Raw genomic sequence first — 18,733 nt, 5'->3', positions numbered from 1 at the left:
GTATACCGGTTTACCGGTAAATCGTTAATTTTAAAATTTACCTGTAATTACCGGGAATTCTTTTGTCCAGAATTAAATACATATGCAGGCATATGATTGCATAATATTAAAGATTATTGCATGCATTGAAGATCAATGCAAATGACGTATTGTAGATTAGGTTGTCTGGAATTTGTTTATTTTCAGTATTAAATGTTGCTTTTTCAAATTGATAAATTCACTGGCAACACTACGAACACAACCAAATCGTTGTAAATATGATCTGATGGTTCCTTCAATTATTATCGTTTAAATGGTTCAAACTTTAAATAAATAAATATGATTGGTTAAAAACATAAAATAAAAAAATAAAATTTATTTATTATTACAAATTTACTTTAATTCATTTATATGACGTTTTATGTACATATACATCAAGGCTTACGATTTCAGGAAAAGTAAATACATATGTACAGTTATCTAATCCACAAATATGTAAAAGCTTTTCTTATTATTTACCGGTAAATTACCGCTATGCTGGTAGTAGGAAAAATCATTTATCGTTTACCGGTTTATGAAATTTGACGGTAATTCCTATTAGTAATTTTTTTTATTTTTGTAACTGATCAAAAGCTTTTCAAGTTACTTTCAAATTAAATACTAGTATTAAAAATTTTAATAGTATAACTAAAAACGGGATAGATTACATTATTTTTCATTACAATTTTATATTGTACATATTTAATAATACTTTGAATTTATTAAAAATTTGTTTGTATGAAAATGTATCATTGTTACATATAAACAAATTATTTGCAACATTTAACCTCACTTATTATTCGAATTTCATTATATTGTTTGAAACCAAATTTGACCAGGTTCGTTGAACCTTTTGAAAATATATATATATATGTACATACATCATATTACAAGTGTGTTTATTGATTTTTATTTTCTGTTACAGGTGGTGTGTTGTGACCAGGTGGAAAGTGTGACAAGTGCTTCGCCGAAAATATGAAGTTGATCGAGGGCCATATCGATTTCTTAATATGGTGCCGGTGAGCCATTTTCCAACTTTTATTACATTTTTGTGACAACTTTCTCGAAACGGACCACTCTCTCGCAATTCTTTCACGGTTGACTCAAAAGAGAAAAATAAACTTATGTACAAGTTAATTTTTAACCGTACCTACTCGTACACTCGGTGCAAAGAAACAACAATCGGATTGGACCTACAAAGCTTCTGCGTCCGAAAAACAAAAGGGGTGTTTTTGAAATCCGATCACAAACAAAACTCTGCTTTGAATCACATCAGCGTACTATTTTCGAATGCAAGCGATCGTCAACTTTCGGTTTTACAAAAAAAATGAACTACTTGTGAACAAACTTAAGATTTTTTGCTTTATAAAGATGCATTAATCACATCGTTGTCACCATTATGTTATACAATTGCTTCATAAACATCATTACAATTAACAATAGTTTCATTCATTATGGTTATTTACAGAACTTCATACAATTTTTTGCATAGCTTTGATGGAATACATCGCACTGGCGGTAATTCGTCAGGCCTATTAACTTTTGATTTTGCTTTATTTAATTACATATTTAACGAGAGCAACGTACAGAGCAATTAACAGAACAATTTATTAAGCAATAAGTTGCTACAAACTACAATAAGTTTTGATTTTGATAATCTAATGTGAATAAAAGCCTTATTTGTTGTGAAACCAGTTGCTCGTACTTAAACAGAATACATCTACCGAGCAATTTGCTGGGCAATAAGTTTCTACGAACTAAAATAAGTTTTTATTCTGATCATCTAATAGAATATATTATGATGTGAATAAAAAGCCGTGTCAGTTGAGAAACAAGTTGCTCGTAAACAGAATATATAAGCATAGTGAATTACTCAAGCAATCGAGCAATTTACTAGGCAATAAGTTGCTACGAACTACAATAGTTATTATTCTGATCATCTAATGGAATGTATGTGAATAAAAGCCTTATTAGTTGTGAAACAAGTTACTCATACTTGAATTAATTGCACAGCATATTGATCAAGCAATTTGCTGGGCAATAAGTTGCTACGAACTACAATAGTTTTTTATTCTAATCATTTAATTTAGTTATACTAAATTACATATCATTAAATACGATGTTCTTTTAGGATAGTGCGGGTTTTTTTAGTTATAATCTGTCTTTCAGACAGTCAAAATTCTAACATTTTTTAAATTCTAAATTGTTTTCATTCATCAAAATCCAATTTTGATGAATGAAAAAAAAATTATGTTATCTTTAATTTATATCAGGAAGGCTTAACAGGCAAACCCCAATGCGCCTTCCTGGCCAATTACAAACAATGCAGCACTTTTATTACACAAGTTGTAATCAAGGAGACATCTATGAATTGTACATAAATTTTATTGTTCATTAATCATACTCAAATAGTGGTGACGTAGTAGGTAGGAAGGTTTTTAGTCAATTAAATCGGGAACCGTTTCAGCAATGAAATCAAAAAAATTGGCAAACTCTGATAGGAAATGATCGACCTGGAGTCACAAATATCCAAGTCGGACCAGCAGCACTACAGATATACTCAGAACAATTCTTTTCAATCGAGGTCAGCTCATGGGATCGAAACCGGCGCCTCTCGGTGCTAGGCAAAAGCTTAACGACCGAGCTATGCTGCTCGGCTAAATAAATTTATAAAAACCTTTAGAAATAATGTAATTTTACGTCGACACATTTTATTCGAATTTTTAATTTTGTGTTCGTTGCCGGTATTGTCACCTTTGGGTGTATTTTTTGCTGTCCAATTTGAGGTTCGATCCAGGTTTCGAGCCCCTGACATTTCTACGCAGCGGCACGCGAGCCGCCACTGGAACAATAGACCCGCGGGCCAACAAAAAAGAAAGCCGCGATGCGATGATTTTGTACTCCGTCTGCCCCACTTACCTGTTTGTGGGGGATCACTGGCGGCGCGTGCTACGCAATAATATAACCAATAATCTGACGTCACACTTTTGCCGCAATTTTCGCAATTGCATAAAATATTCCAGGTGATTTCTTCCTTCCGCTGTTTATTATTATTATTATGTACGTGACACTAAATCAAAGCTAGATATATATTTTTTGAATATTTGTCTTATAAGGGCCCCACTCATGTTGAGATCATCACATGTATATATGTATGTACAATGTCACATGTGTCGATATAAATGTCGATACACATGTATCTGATATTTGTAGTGATTATACCAGCTGACATTGAGATTTGTATCCCGGTCGTGATATTTGAGACATGTTAATACAAAAAAAAAATATTACAATATAGTTTAAAGATCAAGGAATTCCAATAGAAATCATTTTATTCACATTCTTAGATTATTTAGGATTCATTTCTGAACTAGATATTTTATATTTTAAGCTCATTTAATATCTAAAAGTGATTAATTAAAGATTTTCAATAGGTACCCGGGTATCCGGACATGTACCCCCTGGACACGTACCCCCCGGACACATACCACCGGCCAAAAACCCCCGAGACATTAACCCCCCGTGCAAATAGCCCCCGCCATAGATAAAAATTGTTTAATAAATAATTAATAATTAATAATAAAGTAAAGTAATAAATGATAATAAATTGAGTGTGGTAGAGGATATTGAATTTCAATTTATATACAATGTTTAATTTCAATTTATTGTTGTAAATAGAATAAATATCAATTTAGACGTCCTGAGAGATCTACCCTTTGTAAGGCGGTACGTAGGCGATATCAGGTCATTCTGGACGGAGCACTGCCAGTGCGTGTATCTCCTTAATCATCGATAAATGCTGTAAAACGACTGTTGGCCTTTTACTTGGATCCTCCACCCACCCCTACGCAACAATATTATATGCGGGGGCCCCGGGCCCCCTTTGAAAGCCGGGCCCGGGTTATTTGCATACCCTCTCCGCCCCTCTCGTCGGCCCTGATCATACATAGATATGTCAAATTGATATATTTTTCAAGTGATTAATGTTCTCCAGCAAAATTAACAGCATGGACTAGTGGTTAACATATACATACATACATAATGCTTTCGAATAAAGTAGTCACGGGTTCAAGTCCCACTGGTCGATCGCGTCCTATCACAGTTTGCCAATTTATCTGATGTTCATTGAAACGGTTCCAACCAATTGGCAACCTTACCCATTTTCTCGCAAATCTCGAGTTTTCAGCAATTTCGAATTAATTTCAGCAATGTCGATTATTTTTTGTGCTTAAAATTTTTAAATGTTCATATGATCTATCTAGAAATGAGTAACGACGAATGTGTCGAAAGTTGGCCAACACATTCAATCATTCACGACTGAAAAGTTCCGAACTAGGAAAGTTTCTAAAATTAGTTGAGTTAGGTTAGTGTTGCACGCCACTGACAGAGTCGTCAGACGGTACAGCGGCGTCCCTGAATGTCGGTCATTATTAAAAAACAAAAACGGAAGTAGCTCGCGGGCTTTTTGTCTCTTCACGCTCTCATTCGCCGCACAGGAACTAACTGCATCCCCCCTTCATTAATATTCACTCGCATTCTTATTCACCATTACTTTATTATTATTGCGATCCATTCACCAAAACAAACGGAAATTATATTCAAAGGAATGCCTTAACGTTTGTATTCATACCATTGAAATCAGTCTATTTGTAGTACATTTTATATATCCAGCAGTATGGTTGCATTTTATTTTTAACCAGTAGCGTGGTCTAGTGGTGAATGTTGAATTATCTCGTACTTGATGTTACGAGTTCGATTCCCGCCAAGTCTCGTTATTGGCCAGACCTTGATTTGTCAAGGTCGATCGTTTCTTGTCAGAATTTGCCAATTTTTCTGATTTTCATTGAAACGATTCCTGTAAAATTGGCGTTTCCTTCCCAATTTTCTGATGCGAACCTTTAGTTATTGTTATATCGTAAGTTTCGCCATATTGCTCACCATATACATATGTCTCTGTGGTTGTTTATCGAATGTAAAATTCGTATTGTTATATAAAGTTATTCATCGTTATTTATCGTATTAATACGATATTTGTAATATCTGACGATAGATGTCGGATGTTGTTTGGATTTGCATGTATCTATGTAATAATTATGTGGACCAGGAAGGCGCATTTGGGGTTTACCTGTTAAGCCTTCCTGGTATATTAAAAAAAAATAAAAAATATGTTTAGCACAGAGAGGTTACCGGGTTCGATCCCGTGCTAATCTTTAATACTGTTGGTCAGACTTGGATATTTGAGACTTCAAGTCGATCTTTTCATTTCACAGTTTGTCAATTTATCTGATTTAATTGTTGAAACGGTTCCTCCATCAAATTGGCAAAAACAATCCTACCCGCTATGTCACAAATATCTGAATTTGATTTATGTAAAATATTTAAAAAAATTCTAAATCCATAGATGTCTTTATGGATTAATTTATTAATTGATTTATGTAATAAAAAATGCTGCAATGTTTGTAATTAATTGTCTAGGAAGGCGCTTAGGCCTTCCTCTATATATCTATGTAAAATAAAATAAAATAAAAAATATATGCGGGTATTTTATGAAGTGATGTATCTATGTATGTACATATGTACATTTGAAATAAAAACCTACTTAATAGTTCAAAAGCTTCGAAATCGAAAAAAAATGTTGCTATGACGACTTTCTTTCAAATATAAAGTTTTTAACATGAATGTAAGTATAATATTTAAATATTCAAAGTTTCCAAATGATAAGTGAAAAGTTGGTACTTCTTAAAAGGGAAAAATTAATGATGAGTTTTGATAGAAATTACATTATTTAAAAAAAAATGTTTTATATATGTAGTATCTAAATAATCACAATTACTAATTTCACTGATGATCTTTGATATATGTATGTATTTTTAATAATATTTGTATGAGTGAATTTGTGTACGTTACTTTTTCAGATATTCATCTTACATATAGTGAAAAGTTTCAAGTACGAAACTCCAGTAAGCTGTAAACTTTGCATTTTGTTCAATATTTTTGTTATTTTTACGCTATTAATTTATTCCAAAAGAAAACTCTTAAGTATCAGAATATTTTGGCGGGTCTTTGAAATTTAACTTCTGGAGATCCTAACTGTATTTATAAAGAAGATTTTATAAGGACAATTTATATGTATGAATGTATTTTCAATTCATCGATATAAGTTATACAAATGGTAAAAGGCGTATGAAGTGCTAATAAATTTCAATTAAATTAAATTAATAGTATTATATTAAAATGATATAATATATTAATAATAATAATTTATTGATTGTTAATTTTATTTCAATCGAACAAGTATACTCACAGATCGCTCCAAAGCGACGAGTGTACTAATACAGATAAAATACGATCAAAACAATTAATAGAAGTTTTTATGCAATGCGAATTCGTACTAATATCATCCACAGTGACATCTATGGACATTTTTTGCAGCATTTTATTATAGAAATTGGCGAACGTCAATACGCTGAATAACTTGAGATTTGCAAGAGAGATATAAATTTACAGGAACCATTTCAATGAAAATCAGGAAAATTGACAAACTCTGATAGGAAACGATCGACCTGGAGACACACCAAGGTCTGGCCAACAGCTACTAGTGGGAATCGAACCGTGACCATTCTGCTTGAAAGCATAATATGCTAACCATTAGTCCACGCTGCTGGTTAGCATATAAAAAAGATAAATAAATATGAAGTTTTAAAATATCAATATGATTTTTCGATAACTTTTTACGAGTATAGTCGAATCGAATTATGTGAGCTTTACTACCAAATTTGCAATTGGAAAAAATATGTAATAAAATTTATTTCATAACACAATCAACCGTAAATCAAAACTCCAAATGTTCATTTTATGCACGCGAACCATAAAAAATAATTGCATGCGAAAAGACCATAAGCGACGATAAAGAATACGCGACAACAAAAAAATGTCACCGGCATATTCTTCGTCGGTTCCTTTTGAGGCATTTTACACTTTTAGCAAATTATGCGAAATTACTAAATCGCTTCTTAACGACTGGCATTTTTCTTACACGGCATCCAGCCCACTATGCGGATGCTTACCGGGAAATACACTGCGGTGCAAAAAATTGGCAACTATGAAAATTCGTGACACTTACATGCATATGTACATTGCAATTATGAGTACACAGTTGTAAGGTCAGAAATTTTCTACATTATAGTCAGGTTTCCCACACGTCCTATTTTATAAGCATTTGTCCGATTTTTGACTTGTGTTTAATAGGGCTAGCAAATTTTTACTTTATCTGTGTACGTAGTAACAATAGATGAAGTTTTGTGAATATGTGAAAATTCGAACTCGAGATTTTGACTGATTCGAGCTCAGAATCGTTCACTGATCACGTTTTCATGATCTAGAAAAAAGGTGTGTGTGTGTGTCTGTGTATTTTGGGGATTTTTTGAACACCGTCAGTGCTATCAAATTGAAACTTAGTATCGGCTACTGAAATTCTTATCGATACGATGTAAATTTTTTTCAAAATTTTAAGTCGACTAGAAATGGTATTTTATTTTAAGTTTTTGAATTCAATTACCTCCCAAACCAATAACCAAATCAGACTGAAATTTTCTTATATGTAATAGAAATTATAAATTTTATATCTTAATATTTTTTAAATATTTTTACTTGGACCGGAAGTTGTACTTTTACTGTATAGAATCTAGGTTTTTTATGTGTTTTTCAGAAACCTTTTGGTTTATTGAACTAAAATTTCATATCTAGTAGTTTAAGCTTAATACCAAGCTATGAATAAAATTTGGTAAGCATCCGTCAACAGGAAGTGGCAATTTACTCTTGTTCGATATTTCTTCCACTATTTTTTCGACCCCTTAAACATGTGTGCTCTTCACAAAAAAATTCATGTATAATTCTTGTATCAATGCAATGAAAATAAAAAAAATGACTAAATTTGATAAACCGGAAGTGGGATTTTTTCCTCTTAAAAAGGTCAAAAATGTTATGCCCACGATTCTGTCCACGCCCCTAAACGTATCAAGCTGAAAAATTATATTTGTATTTTTCATGTAATAACCAAGAGCTGATTTGTATTTGGTCAGAATTCTTAAGCCGGAAGTAGTATTTTTTTTTTAAATAATATGTAATTATTTTATTTTGACCTATTAAATTATTTAAATCTTCGTGATATTTATTGTGTATAATACTGATAGTGATATAAAGTAATAAAAAAAAATTAATATAATCTGATAACCTGAAGTAGGACTTTTGTCTTGTTAAAGTTTCCATACATTTGCGCTCAATTTGTATCGAAAATGCTGTCATAGCTATTAGTATTTCATAATGCTGCCGGTATGTGTGAATGTATCTGTACGGTTCAATATCGAATTTTTTTTTGTGACCTTTTTATATTCCTCAAATACATAGATAAAGTCATGGGTTGGTCACATCCGAAATTTTGGGTCTACGTGACGAGACAGAATGTTAAATGACAGAAAACGAAAGATCTTAAGTCGAAAGATCAAAAAAAAAAAATGGTGCATGGTAAACGGTACATACTCACTTAATTTGCGCGAGCAGGATACAACAGGAGCAAGAGGAACAGGCTTTTCCTCCCGTATTCTGCGCGCGCACATTAATACGGGAGGAAAAGCCTGTTCCTCTTGTTCCTGTTGTACCCTGCTCGCGCAAATTAAGTGAGTATGTACCGTTTACCATGCACCATTTTTTTTTGATCTTTCAACTTAAGATCTTTCGATTTTCGATCTTTGCCTTCCGATATTTGCGTTTTCTGTCATTTAACATTCTGTCTCGTCACGGAGACCGGAATTTTTTATATACATATATTATACAAAATTGTTTTAAACTTTATATATGTATGTACATATGTATATTTGTTTACGCACATCTCTTAAATAATTTGTGGGAGTATAAATAGTCTTTATTTAGTCCTTACAATGTTAAATGACATTGTACGAATGTGACAGCATGCTTGGTTCTCGTGCATCGGATCGACCATAGCTGGCTTTTGATGTACATATTTGGGTCGAATTTTCAGCTCATTTGTTAGCTCAAGTCTAGTATTATTTTCTGTCATTTGTTAGAGCACATACATACATATAATATGTTGGGTTGGGTATATGCTCATATTCGTTATAATATGTATATTTGGTCTTGCGTATGTGTATAGTCACCGCTTCAGTCGGTGGCCTCCGCTTATGGTAATCGTAGATTATCATAAACTTGCGTCTGGCTTCGAATCCGCATCGGTGCAGTTTAACTTGATTGATAATAATGGCATGTGACGGAAATCGCGATGGCTCGACTGGATTTGCTCGCCGTCTTTGTGCGTCTCTTTGCTGCTGTTGCAATTGTCCCGAGACTTGCTCAAAAGTGTTGAGACTGTACTAGGCTTTCAGACTTGATGTTTTCGCTCAAGTCGGCTTTTCTGCAATTATACAGAAACAGTGATTTGATCAAATATATATGGTCAAATAAATATGATATGTACATGCGTACATGTATTGTTACGAACAATCTAAAATTGAATCCAATCTAACATACATAGCTTTCAAATGAATATTTGTTTGATTTTAAAATGCTTTTTATTATTACTAAATTACGTTCACAATACATCTTATATCTATTTTGATTGCTACTGATCTACTGATCATTTTCTATTTTGCAATTATAATTTAATTTTGTTGGTAATCATATAGTATTATATTATTCTAATGTTAATGTACAGCATAATAGGAAAAAGAGCTCAAAAACCGATATTTCAATCGAAAGCCTTTACAGATCGCTACAAAGCGACGAGAGTATTAATACAGATAAAATACGATCAAAACAATCAATAGAAGCATTTATGCAATGTATCCGTATCCGTATGCCAGCAATCTATAACAAAGAAAATATAAATTTAAACTTCATAGACTAAACGAAATATTCATCAAATCAAGAGTACAAGCATAAGATACAAACATAAATAACAATCAATATGTGAAAGATTGTACATCGCTAGGTTTGATTTTTATATGCTATTTATTATTACGAAATTATGTTCACAATACATCTTATATCTATTTTAATAGTTACTGATCTACGGATCATTTTCTATTTTACAATTTTAATTTAATTTTGTTAGTAATCATAGTGTTATATTATTCTAATTTTAATGTACAGCATAATAGGAAAAAGAGCTCAAAAACCTATTTACAATTCTTAGAAATGCTCATAATACATCTAATACATTATATTATATAAAGACTATCTAAAGTCGAATATCTAAAGCAGATTGTGTTTAGGTAAAGTGTGACTATTTATTTAAAGGAAGTCATCTACAAAGAGATTTGTTTACAAACATGTCTCAAATTTTTTGCATAGTTTAAGACAATATGATAGATATGTACATATATTATAATATTTCGCAATTGCCAATTTGCATCAATGATTTCAACATTTTTACAAGAACGGCTGCAGACTGCAGTTTGGTTGTCATGGATGGAATAATGCGCAAATGATTCGGAGCAAAGTTATTTTTTTAAATGCACCATTAAATCATACCCTTTCGCAATTATTAATTCACATCAACAATCTCAACATTTTTGCAAGAAGGGCTGCAGAGTGCAGTTTCGCTGTCATCGATGGAATATTTGCAATACTGAGCGATGACGATAACGATCTAATGTTGGGACTGTCGACCTTCCTGGTTGAATTGAGTGAAGCAGCAGCAATATTGAGACAATTTACTCTTTAGTTTACCTCGATGAATTGGGAAGAGGAACATCTATATATGACGGAACTACTATAGCGAATTTCACAGTGGAAAGTATGAGTGTCAAGGGTTATTACATAGTGTTTCCAACTCACGTTTTGTGTATAATCATTATGTGTAATGATGTTATTTGGTACTTATGTACAAAAAAATTATCATATGTATCACCGCGGGCAACCTGCAGTGGCAAATAGGGTCGGGTTTCATATACATATAATGAATAAATAATTAAATAAATAAATATGTAGAAACTTTTTCGGTGTCAATTTTTCAAGTTTTGAACAAATATTGTAATACTGCATGTTTCTATTTTTAATAAATAAAATATTAATATAAAAAGATGGTTTATAATATCCAAATTGACCGTCTTCTATTAGAGACCGTACCTTAACTGATGTATGATACATACACATATAACGTGTTTTGGAAGGACTTTTGAAAGTGTTTTCCTTCCAAATTTCAACTTTTCGAATAATGATGGGCTTGGAAAATGCTCGAAAACGTCGACATATATTATAATTTTAATATATATATATATATATATATATCTACGGAATTATAGGATGGGGAGGATCTTATAAAAGCAATATAAATTCAGTAAAAGTTTCGCAAAAAATTATTATAAAAGTAATACTTAAAAAAAACTCTACTTTCTCGACAAAATCGCTTTTTAAACTACATATTTCCAGTACCAAATATCGATGATATATTTAAGCAAGCTTCCATTATAAAAATGTGTAAAGAAAAAAATAACAAAGAATATCAAGAATTTTATAAACTGATGAGAAATGGAAACCAATTTATCACACCAAATTTTAAAACAACACAAATGTAAAACCATTATATTTTCCAAGCCATAAATAACTACAATAATCTCCCCTCTGAATTGCGCTGTATTGCAAACCAAACAGAACAAATAAATAAAATTAAACATTTTTTCAAAAAAAACTTACACTAAAAAATATATATATATATTTTAGTGTAATTTTTATACAAAACAAAATATTATAATAGATTTTAATAATTTATAATAGAATCGTAGCTCCCTTATCAGGCACAAGAGCTCCTCTTTTCTGATAAGGTATACATGACCAACGATGAAATTAAATATTATATCCTGTAAAATTGTATGTACTAATGTAACCCATTTCTTTATATTACAAATAAAAAAAAAAATATAAGTGTGATTGTGGAAATGGGGTCTTCGCATTCAACAGGGTAATTATGAACTTGAATGCAAAAGCTCACACTTAAAAGCTAAACACATAGTTCTACGTTCAGTTGGCACTCACAGTACAAGCTTTTGCTTTTAGTCAGTCTCGATGCTTTTCAACAATACCTCTGGTATCACAGAGAGTTGAGAACAAGGCATCACGCCCTGTCTCGATCATTCGGGATCTATAATGCACATGCTATAAATTCAACATAGATTTACATACGCTTTTCCACTCTATCGACTCCTTTTTCGACTTACCATCTACCATGTACTGCCAAATGTCAAGACATTTTATTTCCGGCATGTTTGTATTGTGTGTGTGTGTGTGTGCGTGTGTGTGTGTTTCATGTCCAATTTATTAACCCTCTGTTTGAATTGTGAATACATCGAGTTGTCAACTAAAGTTTCACGTCTATGTATTCACATCACCTTTTTACGACGCACGTTTTGTTTGCGTTATGAAATTTTTATAATGCTAGATAAAACAATTCGATCGACTTAAGTGGTTGTTAAACAGAATGGCCGACGAAAATATTTTTCATTAATAAGCTCGTCGTAAAATTGTACATAATAAGAAACGATAAAATTTTCCATATGATTAGAAATTACTATACCGCGCGCACGTCAGTTAATGGTCTGTCGTTGTTGTAAATATATCGATTTGATTTTTTTTTATGTAAGTAAGTATATTATTTTTTATCGTTTGACTTTTTAACTGAATATGTTTGTCGATGTGTGTCTTTTAAATTTATCGATAGGTATAAATCTATGGGTCGTATCGAAGTTAATTGTTGTATTTTATGTTTGTCGTACGCGTTTGGTTTATGATGGTTTTATACAAAAAGACGAATTTATTGTGCAATAAAATACAGGCGCTTAACGTTTTATGGATGTAGTGTAACAGTGGACCGATCTAAATTTGACGAAAATATTGATTTTGACACTAGAAATAGTGGTCGTGTTGAAATTTAAGTATTAAATTTAAGCATATGTAAAAGGATTTTGTTTGATTTAGCATGGTATAGAAATGACTCATTGGAATATTCAATTTAAAGATTTAAAGACTGTGAAAACATTATATACATATATTAATTTGGATTTTGATCATTTGACATATAAAATTTTCTATTAGAATATAAGCTATGTAATTTAAATACTTGTATATTTTATATAGCATCTTTGGATACAAGTTTGGACATAATTACTCTTAAACATGATTGACATGACATTAGTTAATCTTATTCGTTTACATTGTTTTTATCTTTGGCTGTTTTGTCAAAATGTTGTGTAAATTTTCTTTTAAAATATGAAAACAATTTATTTAATAATTCCAACTACATCTAAACGATTTTGAAAATAAAACGTTAGATTGACCTTTTATTTTTTTGCAAAATCGATGAAATTTTCTTTGGTTTTGTCTTTCAAAGTTTTTTTGCAGTCATTCGAACCCCCAAAGAAATAATTGCATCCACTTAAGGTTAAGAAAAAAATATTATAAAGCTTCATAATTCTAAAATACGAATGGAAACGAATCAAACTATTAGACTTTTACTATAAAGCTTATGTATGTACATTTCAAAATTCCGAAAAATACAAACTTTTCGGAAAAGATTATGATCATGAACGTTATTTAAATACTTTTTGTATGTGATAAACACGTTTTCATAATTAAATACAAATATATATTATAAATCAAAAATAAAAAAAAAACATTTGATTAAAGTTAATTTTATTGATATTTTGATACATACATACATATACTAGTTATTACAGTAAAATGGGTACATGGGAGAGAGTATCCACTGTCTAAATGCATTTGTGGGTTAAAAATAGAGATCCCGGATAACTAAATCCCTAGGCTAACGGGACTCGTGTCCCAGAAGTGCCGGAAAAAAGGATACGCTGGGGTTCTCACGTGCCTAGACGATAGACACACCAACGAATCGGGGATGGTATGCTGGGCAACTTGTCCTTTATAAGGAGGTACACACGGTAGCTCAAGTATTCTGGAGTGAGAATCGTTGAATAAATGCTGTGAAGCTACTTTGGCCTTTCATTTGGATCCTGAACCCACCCCTACACAACACTACATATTTAATTTAATTTTTATTTTTACATAGATATACACCAGGAAGGCTTGACAGGAAGACCCCAATGCTTGGAGAATTAATTACAAACAATGTAGCATTTTTATTATTACATAAATCACTGTATTTCCAGAAGTTGAAGAACACTAAATAACAATTAATTAATTAATTAATTACAGAATTAATCCACTGAGACATCTAAGGATTTAGATTTTGTACATAATTTTTACAAATTATACACACAATAAATACAGAAGATTTGTGACAACAGGAAAGATGATTTTTTGCCAATTTTGAGGAACCGTTTCAACAATGATCAGATAAAATTGGAAACGATCGATTTGAAGTCGCAAATACCCCCAAATCTAACCAGCAGTGTGGTGGCATACTGCTGGTTGTATAGGCTTGTATAACCAGCATACTGCTGGCTGTATAGGCTTGGTTCACTCTTAATCTGAGCATGAATAATACAAATTTACCTATTGCCAATTTATTAAACACATAGATATATTTCACCGAAAATGGAGAGGCATCGAGTGAGGGGCGAGAGGAAAACTTTATAATTTGTATTCAAGCGATCCACCTCTGGAAAATAATGATCTACGTTTGTCGAATTGGTAATGAGCTCTCGGAAAATGTATTCTACATCAAACGTAAGGCTTTCGCTCTTAGAGGAGAGCCGCCTTAAAACGATCCGGCTGTTTAAACTCGACGAATTCTGTGTATTACTATTTATACGGATACAAGTATTATATAGGGCGGTTCTTTATTCATTACCTATTACGATATATGATATTATTTATCTACCAAAATTCTATATTAGACGATATCGTCTTTGAAGTTAAATAATGTATTTCCGTTTCGGAACTTTCGGTTATAAATTTGTTTAATAGAATTTTATTGAATTTTTACTACAGGCGTTGAGAAAGCGCGTACTGGCTCGGTTTTTGGAACGTTTCTGTGTAATTTTTCGATACGAAAATTGAACGATTCGTATCTGTTTGTTGGCAGAACTACGATCGTAGAGATTGAATATGTAAATCGGCGATATTCAACTGGTGGAAAGCGTATTCATCCATTTTCCATGGGATTTCCGATAATGTTCCTACGCTCGTACTGTCTCTATGCATAGTTACATAGTTTCGTTATAGGCAGCATTACTGTTTCGGTTTTGATATTATATGTATGTATGTATGTACGTATGTACTTAATTCACTTGAGTACGAAACAGAGCATAAATTGGTATTACTTACGTACATACATAAATAATGTGGAGTAGAGTAATGAAGGTGCTGATTAATTTCATTTACATATGAGTGAATGATATTATATGAACGTTCAAAGACACATAAGTATGAATTCTAATGAAAGTTTCCACGAATTCAATTTAATGCCAAGACGTTTGTTAAATAATTCGATTGAAAATTTTATGTAAGAACTATTTCAGAATGATTATTTTATATTAGATATTATTAAAACCAGCGGCGTGGACTAGTGGTTAGCATTTTATACTTTCGAGCAGAGTGGTCACGGGTTTGAGTCCCACTAGAGTCCCACTGCTGACCAGACCTTTGACTACTGGTCAGCATATAATGCTTTCGAACAAAGTGGTCACAGGTTCTATTCCCACTGGATGCTACTGTCCTGGCCTTGGACTCCAGGTCCAGTCGATTGTTTTTGATCAGAGTTTGCCAATTTTCTGATTTTAATCGAAACGGTTCCTGTGAAATTGGCATTTCCTTTCTTACACTAATCTAAAGTTATTTAGCGTCTTGAGGTTCGCCAATTTGATTCAAAAATTTGTCCATAGATGTCACTGTTGATGTTTGTATGAATTCGCATTGTATAAATGTGTTTATGTATGTATATTGATTTTATTCATTCATTGTATTGTATATTTTTAAGTTCTCTCATTGCTTTGGGAGCGATCTATAAAGGCGAGATTTCATGTTCTATGAAATAAAATATATTATTTTAGAAATCAATGATTAACTTTTAGTTGAAGTTAACATATTTATGTACATACATACATATATCGGTTTTTAGTTATGAGAGTTAATTAAATGAATTGAAAATCGCTAATATTTGAATGAGGCTAATGTTGATGAAAATTCTAAATAAAACGATTGAATGATGGAATTTTTTTTCTAATGTACATATAAATATGTAGGCATTAAATATATATTGTAGACAAATTGATCAACGATGCTCTGGCTGGTTAAAGATTAAAAAAAAGCTAAAAACCGAACTATTTTGGAAAACTTCTTGTTTACTGTCTAAGTTAGATGACCAAGAGATTGTATACAAATTTTGTTGGTTTTTAATTGAAAACTGTAGATTTACATACATATATATGTAAGTAGAACAAGCAAATAAATATATGTACTTCTTAATATATTTACATATGATATAATAGAAGAAGAACATGTATACCATCTCGATTATAGGTTATAATAAATGTTTATTTAGAATATGGAATATATGTAGGTCTGTTCATCAAAGGATGATTCATACACGAATTGTTACTTATAAAAGCGATTATTCATCAAGGAGCTGTACATCATTTGGATAGTTCATTGAATGCCTATTCGTCAAATGTGATGTATAATATTTGATGTTATGTACATATATTTTTATCATATTGAGGAGCAGTCAGTGTACAAATCGTCCTTTTGAAAAACAGGTCGTATAATCACTGTAAAATATAGTCGGAAGAAAGTATTATAGATTGTATATTTTTATGTAAGTTTTTGACCATATACAAATGAACCGTTATAATTGAAAATGGCAAAAGTCCACTTTTCTTAATTTCGAGAAATATTTCGCAAACTATTAAATATAATATATTGCGTTTGACAATATTGAAAAATACTGATGGCCTTTAATACGATTATACTGCTTTTTACTTATTACTTACCTCCTTTACGTTTCACATGGCTTTCGTGTTAGTGGTCATTTTTATCTCTTATCCGATCGTTTTCATACTTTGCCATATTGTTCATTTTTGTCATCAATATACGTTAATGTATCGTCTGCCATTACGTTGGAGATAAAATATCGTATACAACGCGTTTTAAAAACGGGGCCCGTAAACCTTCTTGACGTTTAACAAGCGTTGTCACTTGTATTGTAACCTGTTCGCCATGACACGGTGATATCAGATTTTAATTGTTTAAACGCCTATAATTCACTCTATATTTTATGAAATTTGCTCTATAGGTTCTCATTATCACTAATATATAAATATTTATAGTTTTAACTCTCATATGTATATATAAATTTCAATTTTGGCGTGTAGCTTCTTGTAAGGTAATACACGATATATATTGATTTTTGGCCAAATATGTCAAATCTCACATTTCACGGCTAAAAGTATATCTCTTCACGGAGTTTTATCTGCGAGATAAGTATTCAATAAGAAGTTATGTTGTATCTAATTGTTAATATGATTTACAATAAGCTTACATACATTTAGTTTTTTACAATAAGCTTACATACATACATCACATACAATTATTTTTAGTTATCAGCTGATTTAATTTATCTGATGATTGAAAAGTTCATTTCTGTAAATACATAAACTCATTTATGGACAATCATACATTGATAAACTATTTTTAAAGCAAATCATTAAAGCAATCTTAGTATTAATAAACTATTCTTAACTGTAAGGTTCCCGGCATAAATGAGTATACATATGTATGTATTTCGGGCTGCAACTCATAACCTCAAATTTAATTGTTTATTCCTCCAAAACAAACTTTCTAACCAATACAAGTTACATACATATGTACACAGATCAAACAGTGATAGTTTTATTTTTAGTTATCAGCTGATTTAATTCAAGATTCTGGACATATCGAATTATAAGATGTGATAACAATTTGGGAATTAAATCAAACAGAAAGTGTTTTTAGGCTCAAATATGAACTTAGTAATACATTAAAATGGTAATAAATAAGGGTATTAGTTGAACGAATTTTTCAAGATCGCAAAAAGTGTTCAAACAAATACTTTTTCGCTGAATTAAATATAGACTCGGTATTCGTATGAAAAAGCGATCTCGGAATTAAATCTTTCGAAATGACGTAAAACAGTTTGCGTCACACTAATGAAAATTTAAGTTCTGTTCATAGTTCCGAATAATTTGAATGCGAAAAACTCAACGTCAATCGTGGAGCTTTGAATTGGTCGAAAAAAATTAAACAAAAAAATAAAAACAAAATTTAAGCGTAGAAACGATTGCAAAAAATAATTAATTTCTTTCTAATTGCACCGGACGCGAAGACTGCCGGTTGGAAAAGTTGGTCTTTCAGCTGAAACGCAAAAAAAAAAGATTTTAATTACAACTGATGGGTACAAAGGCGCTCTCGCCACGACCAGACCACGGGCTTCCCGGCCAGAGAATGCAACATTCATCCGCAAAATAATTACTGCAACCACCCTTAATTTCATCTTGAGAGTTGTGCTCACCATTGCGAATTTATGTATTTTTATGTAATTGATTTTCTTCCAAAACACAACTCCCAAAGGGGCACATTTACATATGTATTGTAGTTTAGCGTACAGTGTCGACCACTGAAACCGCACCACTTTATATGTTATTACTAGCTGAACCCGGCATGCGTTGCAATTCCAGAATAAGACATGTAATTC

At 31.6% G+C, this 18,733-nt stretch overlaps 1 protein-coding gene across 5 annotated transcripts in view; it reads left to right on the top strand.

The window, feature by feature from the left end:
* ASPP (Ankyrin-repeat, SH3-domain, and Proline-rich-region containing Protein) overlaps positions 1 to 18,733 on the top strand; it is a 436,173-nt gene that overhangs the window by 82,115 nt on the left and 335,325 nt on the right. For all 5 annotated transcript variants that reach the window (XM_077432022.1, XM_077432018.1, XM_077432021.1 and 2 more), the window contains exon 2: positions 944 to 1,037. In XM_077432022.1, coding sequence (XP_077288148.1) covers positions 1,029 to 1,037 — 9 coding nt within the window. In that variant the 5' untranslated portion in view covers positions 944 to 1,028. The remainder of the gene's footprint in view (positions 1 to 943; positions 1,038 to 18,733) is intronic.

Source organism: Arctopsyche grandis, chromosome 6 (assembly GCF_051622035.1).
Source record: "Arctopsyche grandis isolate Sample6627 chromosome 6, ASM5162203v2, whole genome shotgun sequence".
NCBI lineage: Eukaryota > Metazoa > Arthropoda > Insecta > Trichoptera > Hydropsychidae > Arctopsyche > Arctopsyche grandis.
The sequence above is the reverse complement of the archived record's forward strand: the minus strand, read 5'-3'. Positions and strand labels throughout refer to the sequence as shown.